Raw genomic sequence first — 17254 nt, forward strand, 5'->3', positions numbered from 1 at the left:
TGTAATGAATGTCATTTCAGTTCTACTTTCTGAGTATGAATTATCATATGCATTGAAAGACAACAATACTCAAGTACTGTAAAAGGTTTTGACACTAACTCAACTGACTGACTTCTCTTCTGTATGATTTCACATGAGTCTCTTCAGACCTTACTGTACATGATTTATGAGCTTCGACAACTTTTGACCTCCTAACTGAACTCATTTCCACAAACTGATCATAGAAATAAAACAGTATAAATAAAAATGGTAACACTTTACAATAAGGTCTCATTTATTAACATTAATGTATTAACTAACCAACTAACAATGAGTAATATATTTGCTACAGCATTTATTAATCTTTATGTTAGTTAATAGTCATTCATTGTTAGTTCATGATAGTTCACAGTGCATTAACTAATGTTAACAAATGAAACCTTATTGTTTGTGCTTAGTAAGATGAAGAGAAAACTGTTATTCATTTTTATGGTAACACTTTACAATAAGTGCAACCATAATCGCAATCTCTCAATATTCAAAGCAAAATAACACCAATTTTTTCTTTGATACAGAGCTAAGAGATGGTTACAACTACACTGCCCAGCCTAAAATAGCTTTCATATTGAGAGATATCTGTATTCATCAGGGAGCTGCTTTAAAAATGCGGGGTATTGAAATCGCGTTTGAATGCGCGCGCGTTTACTTTCACTTTCAACGGTCGCGCGTACTCTGTGAATATGGAGCGGCGGCGACCGTTATCCAACTGAATTAAATGTTTTTTATTTAAATACAAAGCAAAATGAAAGTGGAGGCGTAATGTAAATGTAGAGGTGGCATATTCTTTCCTAATCATCCTAACACTCTGTCATGGCAATATCACGAGACTATTTTTCGCCTCGACGAAAAATCTCGTCACATTTTAGTCTCGCAGGATCTCGTCACACCCCTAGTATCAGAGCATTTTAAGCATTTTATCGGAGTGTGAGTGCACAAGCGCAGTATTGGACCCTATACCAATACTAGTATCGGTGCATCCCTACTATTTACCGATTGTGGTTTTATTGGACCCCGAGTTCACTGGTCAATGGTCCATTCTTGTGGACAGATGTGTTGCTATACTTTGATATAAAGTAGCTAGGGTGTTCTGAGAAGGTTTTTGAAAGTGTTGCTATGGTGTTGTTAGAATAGTCACTATGGGATTTGTAGGGTGATTTTGTAGGAGTAACTTTTTGCATGATGCTATGCGATTTGTAGGATGTTCTGAGTCATTTTAGCATGTCGCTATACAATTTTTAAGATGTTCTGAGTGGTTTTTCCATGGTGCTATGTAGTTGCTAGGGTTTCTGATTCATTTGTAGCATATCTCTATACAATTTCTAGGGTGTTCAGAGTCATTTTTAACATCACTATGTAATTTCTAGAATGTTCAGAGTAGCTTTTGGTCCATTACTATGCAATTTCTAGGGTGTTCTGACTCATTTGTAACATGTCTCTATAAGATTTCTAGAATGTTCCGAGTGTTTTTTTTAAAGCATTTTTAGCATGTCTCGAATAAGCCCAAACACAACATAAGACAATGCATAGATCACAGAGTAACATGACATGGCTAAAGCTATAGGACTTCCGGGATTCGATCACGTTGCGATCATAACACAGTGTTTTCCAACTTCATTTGAAATTTCAACCAATGGAAACTGGATCCCAGTTTAAAGGTCCAAAGTGCAGTTTCAATGCAGCTTCAAAGTCCTCTAGATGGAAAGGGATCGTGTAGAAACTGCAATCTGGACCTTGAAACCATTAGTAAATTTTGAAGTCCACTATATGGAGCAAAATCCTGGAATGTTTTCCTCAAAAACCTTAATTTCTTTTTGACTGAAGAAAGAAAGACATAAACATTGGATGACATAGGGGTGAGTAAATGATCAGGAAATTTTAATTCTGAAGTGAACTAATCCTTTAATGCCCCTGCTGGCAATAAACATAAATGTGCAAAAAGTCATTTGGGTGTTATGGTTGGAGCTAGAAGGTCTAAACCCTAACCCTACCCACCTATTAGATCAACAGAGGTGGAAGCTAGACTAGGTCAAACTCAACCCATGATGTCCAGAGAGGGGAAGATCCGTGGATCCTCCTGATGATGAAAATCACATCATGCGGACAGTGCGCTAACCGCCGCGGGACACGGATGCCCAAAGTATACTTTGGACTTTAGGGTTAGGGGTATGTTTAACAATACGTTGAATATACAAAATGTTGAACATACATGCAAAATAACACATTTAATCAGTGACAACAGTGTCTAATCAAGGCTAACCATCTCTCAAAAGAGGTGCAGCTATTGTAGTTCACATAAGTCGCCTCTAACGGACCTATTAGCATTAATCAGCTATTAGCGGTGATACAGAAGGATGCCATAATGTTTCACTGCTCCTGAGAGCCACACTTACTGCTGATTAATAGCTAATGAACGATGGAAGAATGATATCGAGGGAGAAAGACCGCTAATGTGTGCAAGAGCTGTGAATACAGGTATAAGCAGCCTCGGCTAATTTTGCTATGTTGGCAAACAAACAATTTTACACACAATATATGGGAAAATCTTTGTTTATAACATACTATGAACATTAATTCTTCTATTTAGTCTGTTGCAGTTCCCTTTTCAAATCCAAATTTACATTTTCTTTTGGAACATAGCATCAGAAATGGAAAGCAGCAAGAGTTTTTCTTCAGAAACGAGCTGAAAAGTTAATTAAATTTGCTGGGTGTAATTAGAGGGCCCCACATTCTGATTGCGGTGAATAATCACGTAGCCTCGGGAACTGAATGAAACTAATGGTTGAAGGAGCAATTAGGCAAATTACTGTAATTTCAAATTAATTGCTAGAAAAAAAACAGTTTTAATCAAAACACAGCGACTCTAGAGGTATCTAGAAGATTTCAAATTGGGATTCTTCTGCAGATCTCCCGGGAAGAGACACCATTTCTTAGAAACATGGGTTTGCTTGCGCATATTTGTCCTCTTTTCCTTTATTATTTCTCTTGATTCTTGGATGCGGCGAGGGTTATAACAGATTGTGATAGGTTGTGCTTTAATGTGAGTGGAAATCAGCATTAGACAGTTACACTAGTGGACACAAAGACATCTTGAAAAGGACACATAATAAATACAGCATTCAGCTTCTTTGCAAAGAGACTCAGAGTGTGATCATTACAGGCAGCGGAAACATAATAATGGATCATTAAGAACACTGCAGTTCCAGTGAGAATCATTGCCGTGAATGCTGCCGATTTGAGCTCTAGCATAGACAGCTAATGTTATGTGTTCAGATAAAAAAAATACAGTCCAGAAGCCTGAGACCAGGAATTCAAAATCTTAATTAAACTTGGAAATATTTTTTTTAATCTGATATCATTATTATTTTAATCAGATATTAAATAAAAAAAAAAATCAAAATACATTCACTTGTCTAAAATGTTGGACCCAATTATATATTTGTGTCCTTGCCTTTCAATTTGACTTTAGATAAGTATTACATATATTATACATATTATATCTATTTTGGGACGCCTGCCTTTACGTGCACATGATCTTTAATGACATCCCATTCTTAATCCGTAGGGTTTAATATGGAGTTGGCCCACCCTTTGCAGCTATAACAACCTCAACTCTTCTGGGAAGGCTTTTCACAAGGTTTAGGAGTGTGTTTATGGGAATTTTTGACCATTCTTCTAGAAGCGCATTTGTGAGGTCAGGCAGTGATGTTGATGAGAAGGTCTGGCTCACAGTCTCCGCTCTAATTCATCCCAAAGGTGTTCTATCGGATTGAGGTCAGGACTCTGTGCAGGCCAGTCAAGTTCCTCCACACCAAACTCGCTCATCCATGTCTTTATGGACCTTGCTTTGTGCACTGGTACGCAGTCATGTTGGTACAGGAAGGGGCCATCCCCAAACTGCTCCCACAAAGTTGGGAGCATGAAATTGTCCAAAATGTCTTGGTATGCTGAAGCATTAAGAGTTCCTTTTTCACTGGATTTGGCAAAGCCCAACCCCTGAAAAACAACCCCACACCATAATCCCCCCTCCACCAAACTTTACACTTGGCACAATGCAGTCAGGCAAGTACCGTTCTCCTGGCACCCGCCAAACCCAGACTCGTCCATCGGATTGCCAGACAGAGAAGCGTGATTCGTCACTCCAGAGAACATGTCTCCACTGCTCTAGAGTCCAGTGGTGGCGTGCTTTCGTGCTTTATGCCACTGCATCCGGCGCTTTGCATTGCACTTGGTGATGTAAGGCTTGGATGCAGCTGCTCGGCCATGGAAACACATTCCATGAAACTCTCTACGCACTGTTCTTGAGCTAATCTGAAGGCCACACGAAGTTTGGGGGTCTGTAGCTATTGACTCTGCAGAAAGTTGGCTACTTCTGCGCAGTGTGTGCCTCAGCATGCGCTGACCCCGCTCTGTGATTTTACGTGGCCTACCACTTCGTGGCTGAGTTGCTGTTGTTCCCAATTGCTTCCACTTTGTTATGATACCACTAACAGTTGACCATGGAATATTTAGTAGTGAGGAAATTCCACGAATGGATTTATCCATTGGCAACCTATCACGGTACCACGCTTGAATTCACTGAGCTCCTGAGAGTGACCCATTCTTTCACAAATGTTTGTAGAAGCAGTCTTCAGTTTTATTATACATATATATATATATATATATATATATATATATATATATATATATATATATATATATATATATATATATATATATATATATAAAAGTACAGGGATAGTACAGGGATATCCTGGATGAAAACCTTCTCCAGAGTGCTCAGGACCTCAGACTGGGCCGAAGGTTTACCTTCCAACAAGACAATGACCCTAAGCACACAGCTAAAATAATGAAGGAGTGGCTTCACAACAACTCCGTGACTGTTCTTGAATGGGCCAGCCAGAGCCCTGACTTAAGGTAGGCTGTCCACCAACGTTTACCATCCAACCTGACAGAACTGGAGAGGATCTGCAAGGAGGAATGGCAGAGGATCCCCAAATCCAGGTATGATAAACTTGTTGCATCTTTCCCAAAAAGACTCATGGCTGTATTAGATCAAAAGGGTGCTTATACTAAATACTGAGCAAAGGGTCTGAATACTTAGGACCATGTGATATTTCAGTTTTTCTTTTTTAATAAATCTGCAAAAATGTCAACAATTCTGTGTTTTTCTGTCAATATGGGGTGCTGTGTGTATATTAATGAGGAAAAAAAAATGAACTTAAATGATTTTAGCAAATGGCTGCAGTATAACAAAGAGTGAAAAATTTAAGGGGGTCTGAATACTTTCCGTACCCACTGTATATATATCCAAATCATACTGCAGTGAACGCTGCCGATTTGAGATTTATGGTAAACAGCAAATATTATGTGTTAGGGGTACACATACTCATCCTACAAATTTTTGGTACGTGTCTTACGGTTCGGTACGGATGTGTACACAATGAATACAGCACTGTAGCCTAACCACTGTTAATCACAAATATTCGCAATAAGCTCTGTGTTTCGTTACTTTCGAACCAAAGTGTCATCTAACTTAAGAACACTTTGTTACTTAAGAAACAAAGTGTCATCTTTCAAATTGTCCATTTTATCACAAAGTTTAAACAATAAATGCCGTTCAGTTCAAGTGGCAGTGAGGAGCATGAGTGAATGCAATCATCTCTTCCAATTACTAGTTACAGAATGCACATGAATGAAAATCTGAAGGTATGTTGAAAGATACTGTACAACTTAATGAAATATTTCATATCTGTGTGTAATCGGTCAAAAGTTTGGAATCATTAACATCTCTTTTGGCCACCAAGGCTGCATATATTTAATCAAAAATATAGTAAAATGTAATTTATTCCTGTGATGATAAAGCTGATTTTTCAGCATCATCACTCCAGTCTTCAGTGTCACATGATCCTTCAGAAATCATTTTGATTTCATTTTGAATGATTTGCTGTTTAATTATTATTAATTGTTACTGGTGTTCAGTTATTAATAATGGATGATAATGAAAATTCAGCTTTGCCATCACAGGAATAAATTATATTTTAAAATCTATTGAAATAGAAAGCAGATATTTTAAATGTAAATAATATTTCACATTATTACAGTTTTTAATGTATTTTAGATCAAATAAATGTATAAATAAGAATATAATAATTAGTCGCATTCATTTTGATCTTATCATCTTTTAATAATTACATGCACAAAAAATTTACAGCCCTATTTGCCATATCCCAGAGCTGAAGGTGAAATAGCCACAACTCAGAGGTGAGCTTGTGCAGAGCGCAGGCTTGTAACTCACCTGGGCGGCTTTCCTCTTAGCCTTGTGCTGTCTAATGCTGGAGGCCGTCACCGAAGCAGGCTGTGAACACACACACATATACACACACATACACACACACACACACACACACACACACACACAGAAAGTCAACCTCACAGATAACAAACCCGGACACATCAGCTCAAGAGATTTGTGCGTTCCCAGACTGGGACTGAGAGAGAATGAAATCAATTATCTCAGACAGAGGAAGACATCAATCATTGACATCCCGTTAGTGTCACTATTACTGTTGAAAGCATCCAATCAGGAGGGATTAGCACATGGCATGAGAATAGCACCACAAGATCCTGCGCTTGATGGTTGCTAAACTTGAAGTACCCAACCTGCAGGACATTTGAGCTAAGGTCATAAAAATCATTAAGTTGTACTGTATGAAACAACAGCTCTGCTCGATTGTGCAAAAGCCTTAGGGTCAACACAGAGCGGTTCAGGAAGAGCTTCTTCCCTCAAATCACACAGATCCTCAATAAGGAATCTGCTAGAGGCACATACTCTGCTCTCTGACCACAATATTGTGATACAAAAATCATCCAGTAGGTCTTTAGTAATGCACATTCCACCTCACATTTTGAGCACACTTCCTATATTATATTACTTTTATAATAAATACATTTGTAAAATTCTCAATTGCATATGCATTTTGTATATTTACAATTACTAGTAATAAATACATATGATTATTTATTATAATTATTAAATGTTTTATTTATACAATTCTTTTCCAATATTTAAATATTAGATTTAGACAAGACTATTTAAAAAGGTTTAAAATTTTCATCAAGGACGTTGTCAATGGATAATACACAGTTTTTGTTAATAAGCAATATTTTTGTGAATTTCCAATATTTTGAGTAAAAATAAAAAAATAAAATGTACATTCTGTGTGTACATATATATAAACAATATCACACATATACATACACACGTGTGTATGTGTTAACAGTAATTACTATAAATACCTATACTATTAGTAAATGCATAAATACATATGATTATGTATTATAATTATGACATGAATATTACCATATCTAAATATTATATTGTTAATTATAATATCAAATATATACACAACTACTACATGTACTATATATATATATATATATATATATATATATATATATATATATATATATATATATATATATATATATATATATATATATACTTCTTATTTGTATATATTATTTATATTATATTATAAATATTACATATTAATGTTATGTGTATTAATATTAATCCCTATTACTATTAATAACTATACTAGTAGTAAATGCATAAATACATGATTTATTATAAATTATTACATGAATATGTTAACAAAATTAAAATTTTGTTAATTATAATATTAAATATATACACAATTAAATAGAATAATTATTAAAAATATCATATATAGTATATTATTTTTATATATTATTTATATTATAAATATTACATATTTATATTAATTATAAATAATTTTATTACAATATCTAATATCACTATTTTGATATTTAGAAAACTATTTAAACTACTTAGAAGTTTAAAAGTTTCAGTAATTTGAGTACTTAACATAAACATAAAGGCATATGATTATTTATTATAATTATTACCGGTATTATTTATACATGAAAATAATTTTATAACAATATCTAAATATTATTATAAGTTATAAATTGTAATATAAACTATAATATTGTATTTATGCATATTAAATTATTATATTAATAAAATGTATAATTCTATCAAATGTAATTCTGTTATTATAATTATTTTAGGGCAGGTTTTGATGCACAGTTCAATTTTTATTAACAGCAAAAGAGCAGAGATGACAAGAAATAATGCACATCTGTATGACGACAACAGTGGTGAGCAGTAATGTGTGTGGCCACATCTACAACATGTATTTGTGTTTTTGTTGTGCTTTTTTCCCCTTATGCAAAGTCAAGGACACATACGTTACAAAACTTGGATAACACAGATGTTTACTATAAAATAGAGGCACATTATGGAAAAATACAGGGGACTACAAGCAATCGAAAGAGTGCTAGACCTTTAGCAGCAGAGCTGCGGCAGGAAGCAGCCCAAGAGTGCAGCGTCATTTACCAGTGACTTCAGTAGTGACTGAGTGGAATTATTATTGTTGAACTGGAAATGAATTGGCCCCATTTTCATAAATGAGAGCACTCAGGCGTGAACAGGGGGGGTCATATCTGAGGTGCACAGTGGCAGGAAAAGATGATGGCATTTTAAATGGCAGGTTTACCCGTGGAGTGGAGCACAGGCTCTGCACGATGAAGACTACGGGACTGGGCGCCGCTTTGATAGCCTGTACTGCCTCCTCATGGCTGGCATTCTGCAAATCCACTCCAGAAACCTATTTATCACAGAGGATGACGAAAGGACAAAGGACAGAGGGAGGAGAGAGAGAGAGAGAGAGAGAGAGATAAGAGAGGATTTAAAGGGACATGCATTTGAAAACAGGATTTTCTTGATTATTTAGCAAAAAACAGGTTATTTAGTCCATGATGTCAGAACCATGTGCACATTAGCATATGCCCACCCACATTTACATGTGTTCATCTGAGAGGGTCAAGTTGCTGAAAACTGAATGATAATTAATTAAGCCATTAGTTTTTATGTGCAAAGAAGTTATGCTAATAATGGTAATGCCAATAATAAAAGAGGTCATTTACATAAAGTCCAGCAGGTACAGTAGAAAAAACAGTAAAGAAACATTTTTGGGGCAAGAAATCTTTATAAGCAGATTCAGGGATAAATAAAATGCTACAAAGAAAGAATATGGCCCCTTTAAAATGGTTAGGAAGCGGAAAAGACCGAAAAGAATATTAATGGGTGAAGTTGTGTACTAATAAGCAACATCTGTATTAAGAGCAAATGCTTCTGAACATGTGTGTGGCTCTCAGACCTGTAAGATCTTGTCTCCTGTTTTAAGGGCACCCGTGCGTCCAGCTGGGCTGTCTGGCAGCACCTGTTTGATGAAAATGCCCTTCAGCTCCTCTCCGTTCTTCAGCCTCTTTATAACGGTGCGTCCGCCCACTATGCTGATACCCAGAGACTCCTGTGTCTCTGACCACACCTCCACTCTGAGACACAAAAAAGGAAAATAATCTTTTTGAATGAAGTTTCTTCTGCACACCAAGGCTGCATTTCTTCGATCAATAATATAGTAAAAACAGTAATATTGTGAAATATTACTATTACAGTTTAAAATATTTGTATTTGAATACATTTTAAAATGTAATTTATTCCTGTGATACAAAGCTGATATTGTCAGCATCATTACTTGTCTTCACTGTCACTTGATCCTTCAGAAATGATTCTAATATCCTGATTTGGTGCTCAAGATTTCTAATTATTATCAATGTTGAAAACAGTTGTGCTGTGAACCATTTTTTCAGGATCCTTTGATGAATAAAAGAACGGTAAAATTGTAAAATTAATTTGTAAAATTATGAATGTCTTTACTGTCACTCTTGAATGGTAGTACTATTAATGAGGATAATTAGATTTATTATCTCTGATACAAAAACATTAAATCATCACTTCCTGCTCTATTTAGGTCAACTGAGGTACGTGAACAGATTAAAAAATACATTAAAAAAATATTATTGAGTAAAGAAGGTGGTCAACAACAACAATAATATTTTCTCTCTCTCTATATATAGAATTGAATAAACTATAAAAGAATGTTTGTTACTTAAACCTTTATGTATGTCAGATATCTTGTAAATAATACATTTTTTATTTTTATATAGTATTAAAATATTCTTTTTATACATTTTAACATACATTTATTCGAAATATACAACTTCAGTTCATTTTAGAAAGGTGTCAATTATTTATGTCAATACATTTTGTTACTTCCACCTTTCTATTGAAATCTCTTGATGCACACACAAATTCAGCATTTATAGTGTGTTTTACCTGCGTGGGGGACCCCAGTGACTGAACGCAGGCGTCTCCTCACCTTCTCCCTCCTCTCTTTCTGGCAGATCACTGCGGACAATACATATACAGTACAGTTATAACTAGATAAAAAACGTTTGTCGAGACAAACTTTAAGTTGGCTTGAAAAAGTCAGTCCAGAAAGTTTGAAGCAGTTTTAAAAAAGTTTTCAGTTTGAAATTTTCAGTTTAGTAGTTTTGATAGATAGATAGATAGATAGATAGATTGATTGATTTAGTTTGATAGATAAGGTGTTGCTATGCAGTTGCTAGGGTACTTGGGGTGGTTGCTAGGGTGTTGCTATGCGGTTGCTAGGGTACTCTGAATGGTTGCTAAGGTGTTGCTATGCGGTTGCTAGGGTACTCGGGTGGTTGCTAGGGTGTTGCTAATGTATTCCGTGTGGTTGCTAGGGTGTTGCTATGCGGTTGCTAGGGTACTCGGGGTGGTCGCTAAGGTGTTGCTATGCGGTTGCTAGGGTATTCTGGGTGGTTGCTAGGGTGTTGCTATGTGGTTGCTAAGGTACTCGAGGTGGTCGCTAAGGTGTCGCTATGCGGTTGCTAAGGTACTCGGGGTGGTCACTAAGGTGTCGCTATGCGGTTGCTAGGGTACGCTGGGTGGTTGCTACGGTGTCGCTATGCGGTTGCTAGGGTACTCTGGGTGGTTCCTAAGGTGTTGCTATGCGGTTGCTAGGGTACTCAGGTGGTTACTAAGGTGTCGCTATACGGTTGCTAGGGTACTCGGGGTGGTTGCTAAGGTGTTGCTATTCGGTTGCTAAGGTACTCTGGGTGGTTGCTAAGGTGTTGCTATGCGGTTGCTAGGGTACTCTGGTTGGTTGCTAGGATTTTGACAGGGTGATGTGTGTGGTTGCTAGGCGGTTGCTAGGCTGTTCTGGGTGGTCACTATGAGATAGATTTAGTTTGATAAATAGATAGATAGATAGATAGATTTAGTTTGATAGATAGATAGATAGATTTAGTCAGATAGATAGATAGATAGATAGATAGATTTAGTTTGATTGATATATAGATAGATAGATTTAGTTTGATAAATAGATAGATAGATAGATAGATTTAGTTTGATAAATAGATAGATAGATAGATAGATAGATTTAGTTTGATTGATAGATAGATAGATAGATTTAGTTTGATTGATATATAGATAGATAGATTTAGTTTGATAGATAGATAGATAGATAGATTTAGTTTGATAGATAGATAGATAGATAGATAGATAGATTTAGTTTGATAAATAGATAGATAGATAGATAGATTTAGTTTGATAGATAGATAGATAGATAGATAGATAGATAGATAGATTTAGTTTGATAAATAGATAGATAGATAGATAGATTTAGTTTGATAGATAGATAGATAGATAGATAGATAGATAGATAGATAGATTTAGTTTGATAAATAGATAGATAGATAGATAGATAGATTTAGTTTGATAGATAGATAGATAGATAGATAGATAGATAGATTTAGTTTGATAGATAGATAGATAGATTTAGTCAGATAGATAGATAGATTTAGTTTGATTGATAGATAGATAGATAGATAGATAGATAGATAGATAGATAGATAGATAGATAGATAGATAGATAGATAGATAGATTTAGTTTGATAGATAGATAGATTTAGTCAGATAGATAGATAGATAGATAGATAGTTTGATAGATAGATAGATAGATAGATAGATTTAGTTTGATAGATAGATAGATAGATAGATAAGTAGATAGATAGATAGATTTAGTTTGATAGATAGATAGATAGATAGATTTAGTCAGATAGATAGATAGATTTAGTTTGATAGATAGATAGATAGATAGATAGATAGATAGATAGATAGATAGATAGATAGATAGATAGATAGATAGATAGATTAGTCAGATAGATAGATAGATAGATAGATTTAGTTTGATATATATAGATAGATAGATAGATAGTTTGATAAATAGATAGATAGATAGATAGATTTAGTTTGATAAATAGATAGATAGATAGATAGATAGATAGATTTAGTTTGATTGATATATAGATAGATAGATTTAGTTTGATTGATATATAGATAGATAGATTTAGTTTGATAGATAGATAGATAGATAGATAGATTTAGTTTGATAGATAGATAGATAGATAGATAGATAGATAGATAGATAGATAGATTTAGTTTGATAAATAGATAGATAGATAGATAGATTTAGTTTGATAGATAGATAGATAGATAGATAGATAGATTTAGTTTGATAAATAGATAGATAGATAGATAGATTTAGTTTGATAGATAGATAGATAGATAGATAGATAGATAGATAGATAGATTTAGTTTGATAAATAGATAGATAGATAGATAGATAGATAGATAGATTTAGTTTGATAGATAGATAGATAGATAGATAGATAGATAGATAGATAGATAGATTTAGTTTGATAGATAGATAGATAGATTTAGTCAGATAGATAGATAGATTTAGTTTGATAGATAGATAGATAGATAGATAGATTTAGTTTGAGATAGATAGATAGATAGATTTAGTTTGATAGATAGATAGATTTAGTCAGATAGATAGATAGATAGATAGATAGATAGATAGATAGATTTAGTTTGATAGATAGATAGATAGATAGATAGATAGATAGATAGATAGATAGATAGATAGATAGATAGATAGATAGATAGTTGATTGATAGATAGATAGATAGATTTAGTCAGATAGATAGATAGATAGATATCAGACTGAATGAGTTTGAATGAGTTTAAATGGCTTGGAAATAGGAATGGCAGTTTAATTGAGTCTGTGTGTTTGAATTTGAATTTTTACAGTTGGACGGAATGTTCAGGTCAGCCAAGGCAGTTCAATGAAAGTCAATGGGAGTTTGACTTTGGGAGTTTTAATCAGCTATTTTAGGAAAACAGTAAGTCGGATCAGTTAGAAAAGATATAGAAACAGAGTTAACAATAGTCTGACCCGATTTTGGAGTTTATAGAGTTAAAGCTCTAGGAGGAGTTAGAGTTGGTCTCAGAAAAATAATTAGTTTAAATAGCATTACAATAAGTTGGCTTTTTCAAGCCAACTTAAAAAATATCCAACATTCTTAAATTACAATCAATTCTCAGTAATCAGTAATGCAGAAAAGTTATTTGCTACCTGTGGCCTCCTCTGATTGGTCCGGCAGCGCCCTGGTTTCTTCTCTTCCTGCTGTGAGAGGAAGTCCGCTGCACAGATCTGCAGAGCAAGAGAGAAAGTGAGTGCGCAAATCCCTCATAGATGTATAACAGTCGTATTAGACTGAATCAGACTCATCAGGTTTATGTAAAATGAAGAAAGCAGCGATTCCGACTTGATCACATTTACATTAATCAAACTGTGAAGTCTTGAGATCACAAAAGCAAGTGACACTACTTCTGAAATGTTTCACCTGATTAAACAGCATGAATTAAAAATAAAAGGAATTTCAGTGTAATAGCAGAAAATCATAAAGTATGATTTGAATTACTTTAATAATGAAAAAAGAAGAATTCAAAGTCATCGAACAGGCTTATTTGACTTAAAATCTCTGATATAAAAGATTAAATCAACGCATCACTTTCTGTCTCAATTAAGGTCAACCAAGCTACATACTGTAAACAAAGCTACAAAAATGGAAACTAAAAATATATATTTTTTAAATATGAAATATATTATATAATTGCATAGGTGACAACAACAACAACAATAATGATAGTATAAAATTATTATTATTTACTAATGTTATAATAATTATGTTATATAATATATTTTGACAATTTAGAATACATACATTTATCTTTTAAAGTTACAATTTAATTATATACTTTTTTCCAGTCTAAACATTAATACTGTGCATAGTAAATACAACAATTAATTTGCTATTAATAAAAAAAAAAAAAAAAAATGTTTTTGTACAAATCACACACACACACACACACACACACACACGCTATTAACAGCTGGCTGAGACTCAGCTGCGTTTCACACTAATTCGACACCAAAAAAAGCATTTTATATCCATTTCTCACTTTTCTTCAATTTCTCTAGCACACCTGGGTTATAGCGCAGTGGAAGCTCATTTTCATAATTAAGATAAGCATGATCATTTTCTAATACTTGTATCATATCAAAAAGCATAAAACTCAAACTTCTGATTAACACCACAAACTGTTTAATTTGAGTATCTTATTTTTACATCTTCAAAAAATCGAGTTTTATAACTGTCCAATTAATTTAAGCACCACATTTCTCCAGCAGGTGGCATTATGGATCTATTAGAAAACATGGTAATTAAAATTCCTCACAATACATCAATCTTAATGAACACAGGCACTATAAAAAATTATTTAAGAACTCATAAATGACATTGACATGATATTACCTGCTATCTGTATCTGTACTCTCAAAAATAAACCAATGGCAATATGGTAATTTTGTGAGTGAACAGAAGTTAGTTGAGTGACGTATAGAGTGGGGTATGTGTGTTATTACACACGGAGACTCACTCAGTGTCAGTGTCGGTCAAGGTAAGTTCTGAGCCTTCGTTTCTGGAGTCAGAGTCTGCCCCGCTGTCTGCTGCCTCCACCCATGAGGCAGACTGACCTGAGAACAGACGTATAAATATCAAACTGTACTGAACTGCACTTATTTGAATTAAACCTTGTTTTAAAGACAAACACTCACTGAGGGGAATTTGTGAGAACTGCAGCTGAATCTTCTCAAAGCTTGTGCAAAGATCATTGTTCACCTCAGCAAACTGTGGCAACAACAACACAATAATTTCAATAACGTATACAGTTTATTTTAGAAAGGTGTCAGATCTTATATAAAAATTAAAAAAAATCTAATGCTGTGAACTTGATGACAGCTATGGATGAATCTAATGAAAGTCTAGAACTAGTCCAGGTCATTTAAAAAAAGAAAAAGAAAGAAAAAAAACTATAATTTGCATTAAAAAATTCTGTGTATTTTTATTTGCTGCACTTTAATGATTGTAAACTAATTGATTTAACGCTAAAAAGATGATTATTTTTATTATTTTATATATAAATTTACAGTGTTACAGTTATGAAAACAAAAATTAAAAAAAAAAAAAAAAAAAAAAAAGTATTTTTAAAAAAAATGATTTTTAAGCCTATAAAAGCATCTTTGGCATCGCGTTTCATTATGAATCACCTGTTCTTGCGAATCAGCTTGAGTGTTGAACTGGTAGAGGCTGGATGTCATTGGTTTTTCCCAGGAACGGGTCTCCTCGCTGAGGTATGAAGCGTCCTTGACCTTGGAGCTCCCTTGATCCTTCATAGTGTCCATCTCCTGCTCTTCATCATCTTCATCCACAGCCATCTCTCGCTCCAGGCCGGGCAGGAGATCAACAGTGGTGAGGGGAGAGGCATAGCGGGGCTCAGCGTCAAGGATCAGCTCTGGCTCCTCGTCCAGGTCATCAGACAAGACATTTCCAAAGTCCTACCCACAGAGAACATGACTTTTCAACTTAAATTTCCATCTGTTTTTCACACAAAGCTAAAAAAACGTAGGGAGAGTCATATGAACCACTTTTATGGTGCATCTTTTGAGCTTGGTTGTATAAATCCACCATTATTAGATAGAAAAGAACAGCGTGAACATTCTGCTAAACATATACTTTTGTATTTCGTAGAAGAAAGAAAGTTAAAGTTTTGAGACAACATGAGGGTGTGAATGATGACCGAATTTGCCTTTTTGGGTGAACTATCGCTTTAACCTCTGGTTCGTTTAGGGGTCACACTTGGCTCCTTCGTGGTCAAAAGTGACCGAAGCTTTGAAATGTAACTTTTTTTTCTTTTTTTCAGGAAAACCGATGTAATACAGTGCTCAGTGTAAATGAGTACACCCCCTTTGAAAAGTAACATTTTAAACAATATCTCAATGAACACAAAAACAATTTCCAAAATGTTGACAAGACTATTTTTAATATAACATCTGTTTAACATGAAAGTAAGGTTAATAATATAACTTAGATTACACATTTTTCAGTTTTACTCAAATTAGGGTGATGCAAAAACGAGTACGCCCCACAATAAAAACTACTACATCTAGTAGTTTGTATGGCATCCATGATTTTTAATGACAGCACCAAGTCTTCTAGGCATGGAATGAACAAGTTGGCGACATTTTGCAACATCTATCTTTTTCCATTCTTCAAGAATGACCTCTTTTAGAGACTGGATGCTGGATGGAGAGTGATGCTCAACTTGTCTCTTCAGAATTCCCCAAAGGTGTTTGACTGGGTTCAGATCAGGAGACACTGAATCACTTTCACCCTGTTCTTCTTCAGAAATCCAACAGTGGCCTTAGATGTGTGTTTAGGATCATTGTCATGTTGGAAAAGTGCATGACGACCAAGGGCACAGAGTGATGGTAGCATCTTCTCTTTCAGTATAGAGCAGTACATCGGTGAATTCACGATGCCATCAATGAAATGCAGCTCCAGACACCAGCAGCACTCGTGCAGCCCCACATAAGGACACTGACACAACCATGTTTCACTGTAGGCACCATGCATTTTTCTTTGTATTCCTCACCTTTGCAACGCCATACAGTTTTGAAGCAATCAGTTCAAAAAACATTTATCTTGGTCTCATCACTCCAGAGTATAAAGTCCCAATAGTCTTCATCTTGGTTAGCATGGGCCCTGGCAAAATCTAGTTGGGCTTTTTTGTGCCTGGGCTTTAGGAGAGGCTTCTTTTGTGGACGGCACCCATGCATGCCATTCCTCTGCAATGCATGCCGCATTGTGTCACGGGAAATAGTCACCCCAGTTTGGCTTTCTACTTCTTTAGATAACTGCATTGAACTTGCATGCCGATTTTCTTCAATCCTTCACATCAGAAGACGCTTCCGTGTTAATTTCCGTGGACGACCTGGACGTCTCTGTGAGATGG

At 34.8% G+C, this 17254-nt stretch overlaps 1 protein-coding gene across 8 annotated transcripts in view; it reads right to left on the reverse strand.

The window, feature by feature from the left end:
- Positions 1-17254, reverse strand: part of patj (PATJ crumbs cell polarity complex component) — a 146260-nt gene that overhangs the window by 78411 nt on the left and 50595 nt on the right. For all 8 annotated transcript variants that reach the window (XM_048164691.1, XM_048164647.1, XM_048164674.1 and 5 more), the window contains exons 22-29: positions 15510-15797; positions 15018-15090; positions 14840-14936; positions 13473-13550; positions 10304-10375; positions 9285-9462; positions 8622-8732; positions 6335-6394 (exon numbers count right to left, since the gene is read on the reverse strand). In XM_048164691.1, the coding sequence (XP_048020648.1) occupies positions 6335-6394; positions 8622-8732; positions 9285-9462; positions 10304-10375; positions 13473-13550; positions 14840-14936; positions 15018-15090; positions 15510-15797 (957 nt within the window). The remainder of the gene's footprint in view (positions 1-6334; positions 6395-8621; positions 8733-9284; positions 9463-10303; positions 10376-13472; positions 13551-14839; positions 14937-15017; positions 15091-15509; positions 15798-17254) is intronic.

Source organism: Megalobrama amblycephala, linkage group LG2 (assembly GCF_018812025.1).
Source record: "Megalobrama amblycephala isolate DHTTF-2021 linkage group LG2, ASM1881202v1, whole genome shotgun sequence".
Lineage (NCBI taxonomy): Eukaryota > Metazoa > Chordata > Actinopteri > Cypriniformes > Xenocyprididae > Megalobrama > Megalobrama amblycephala.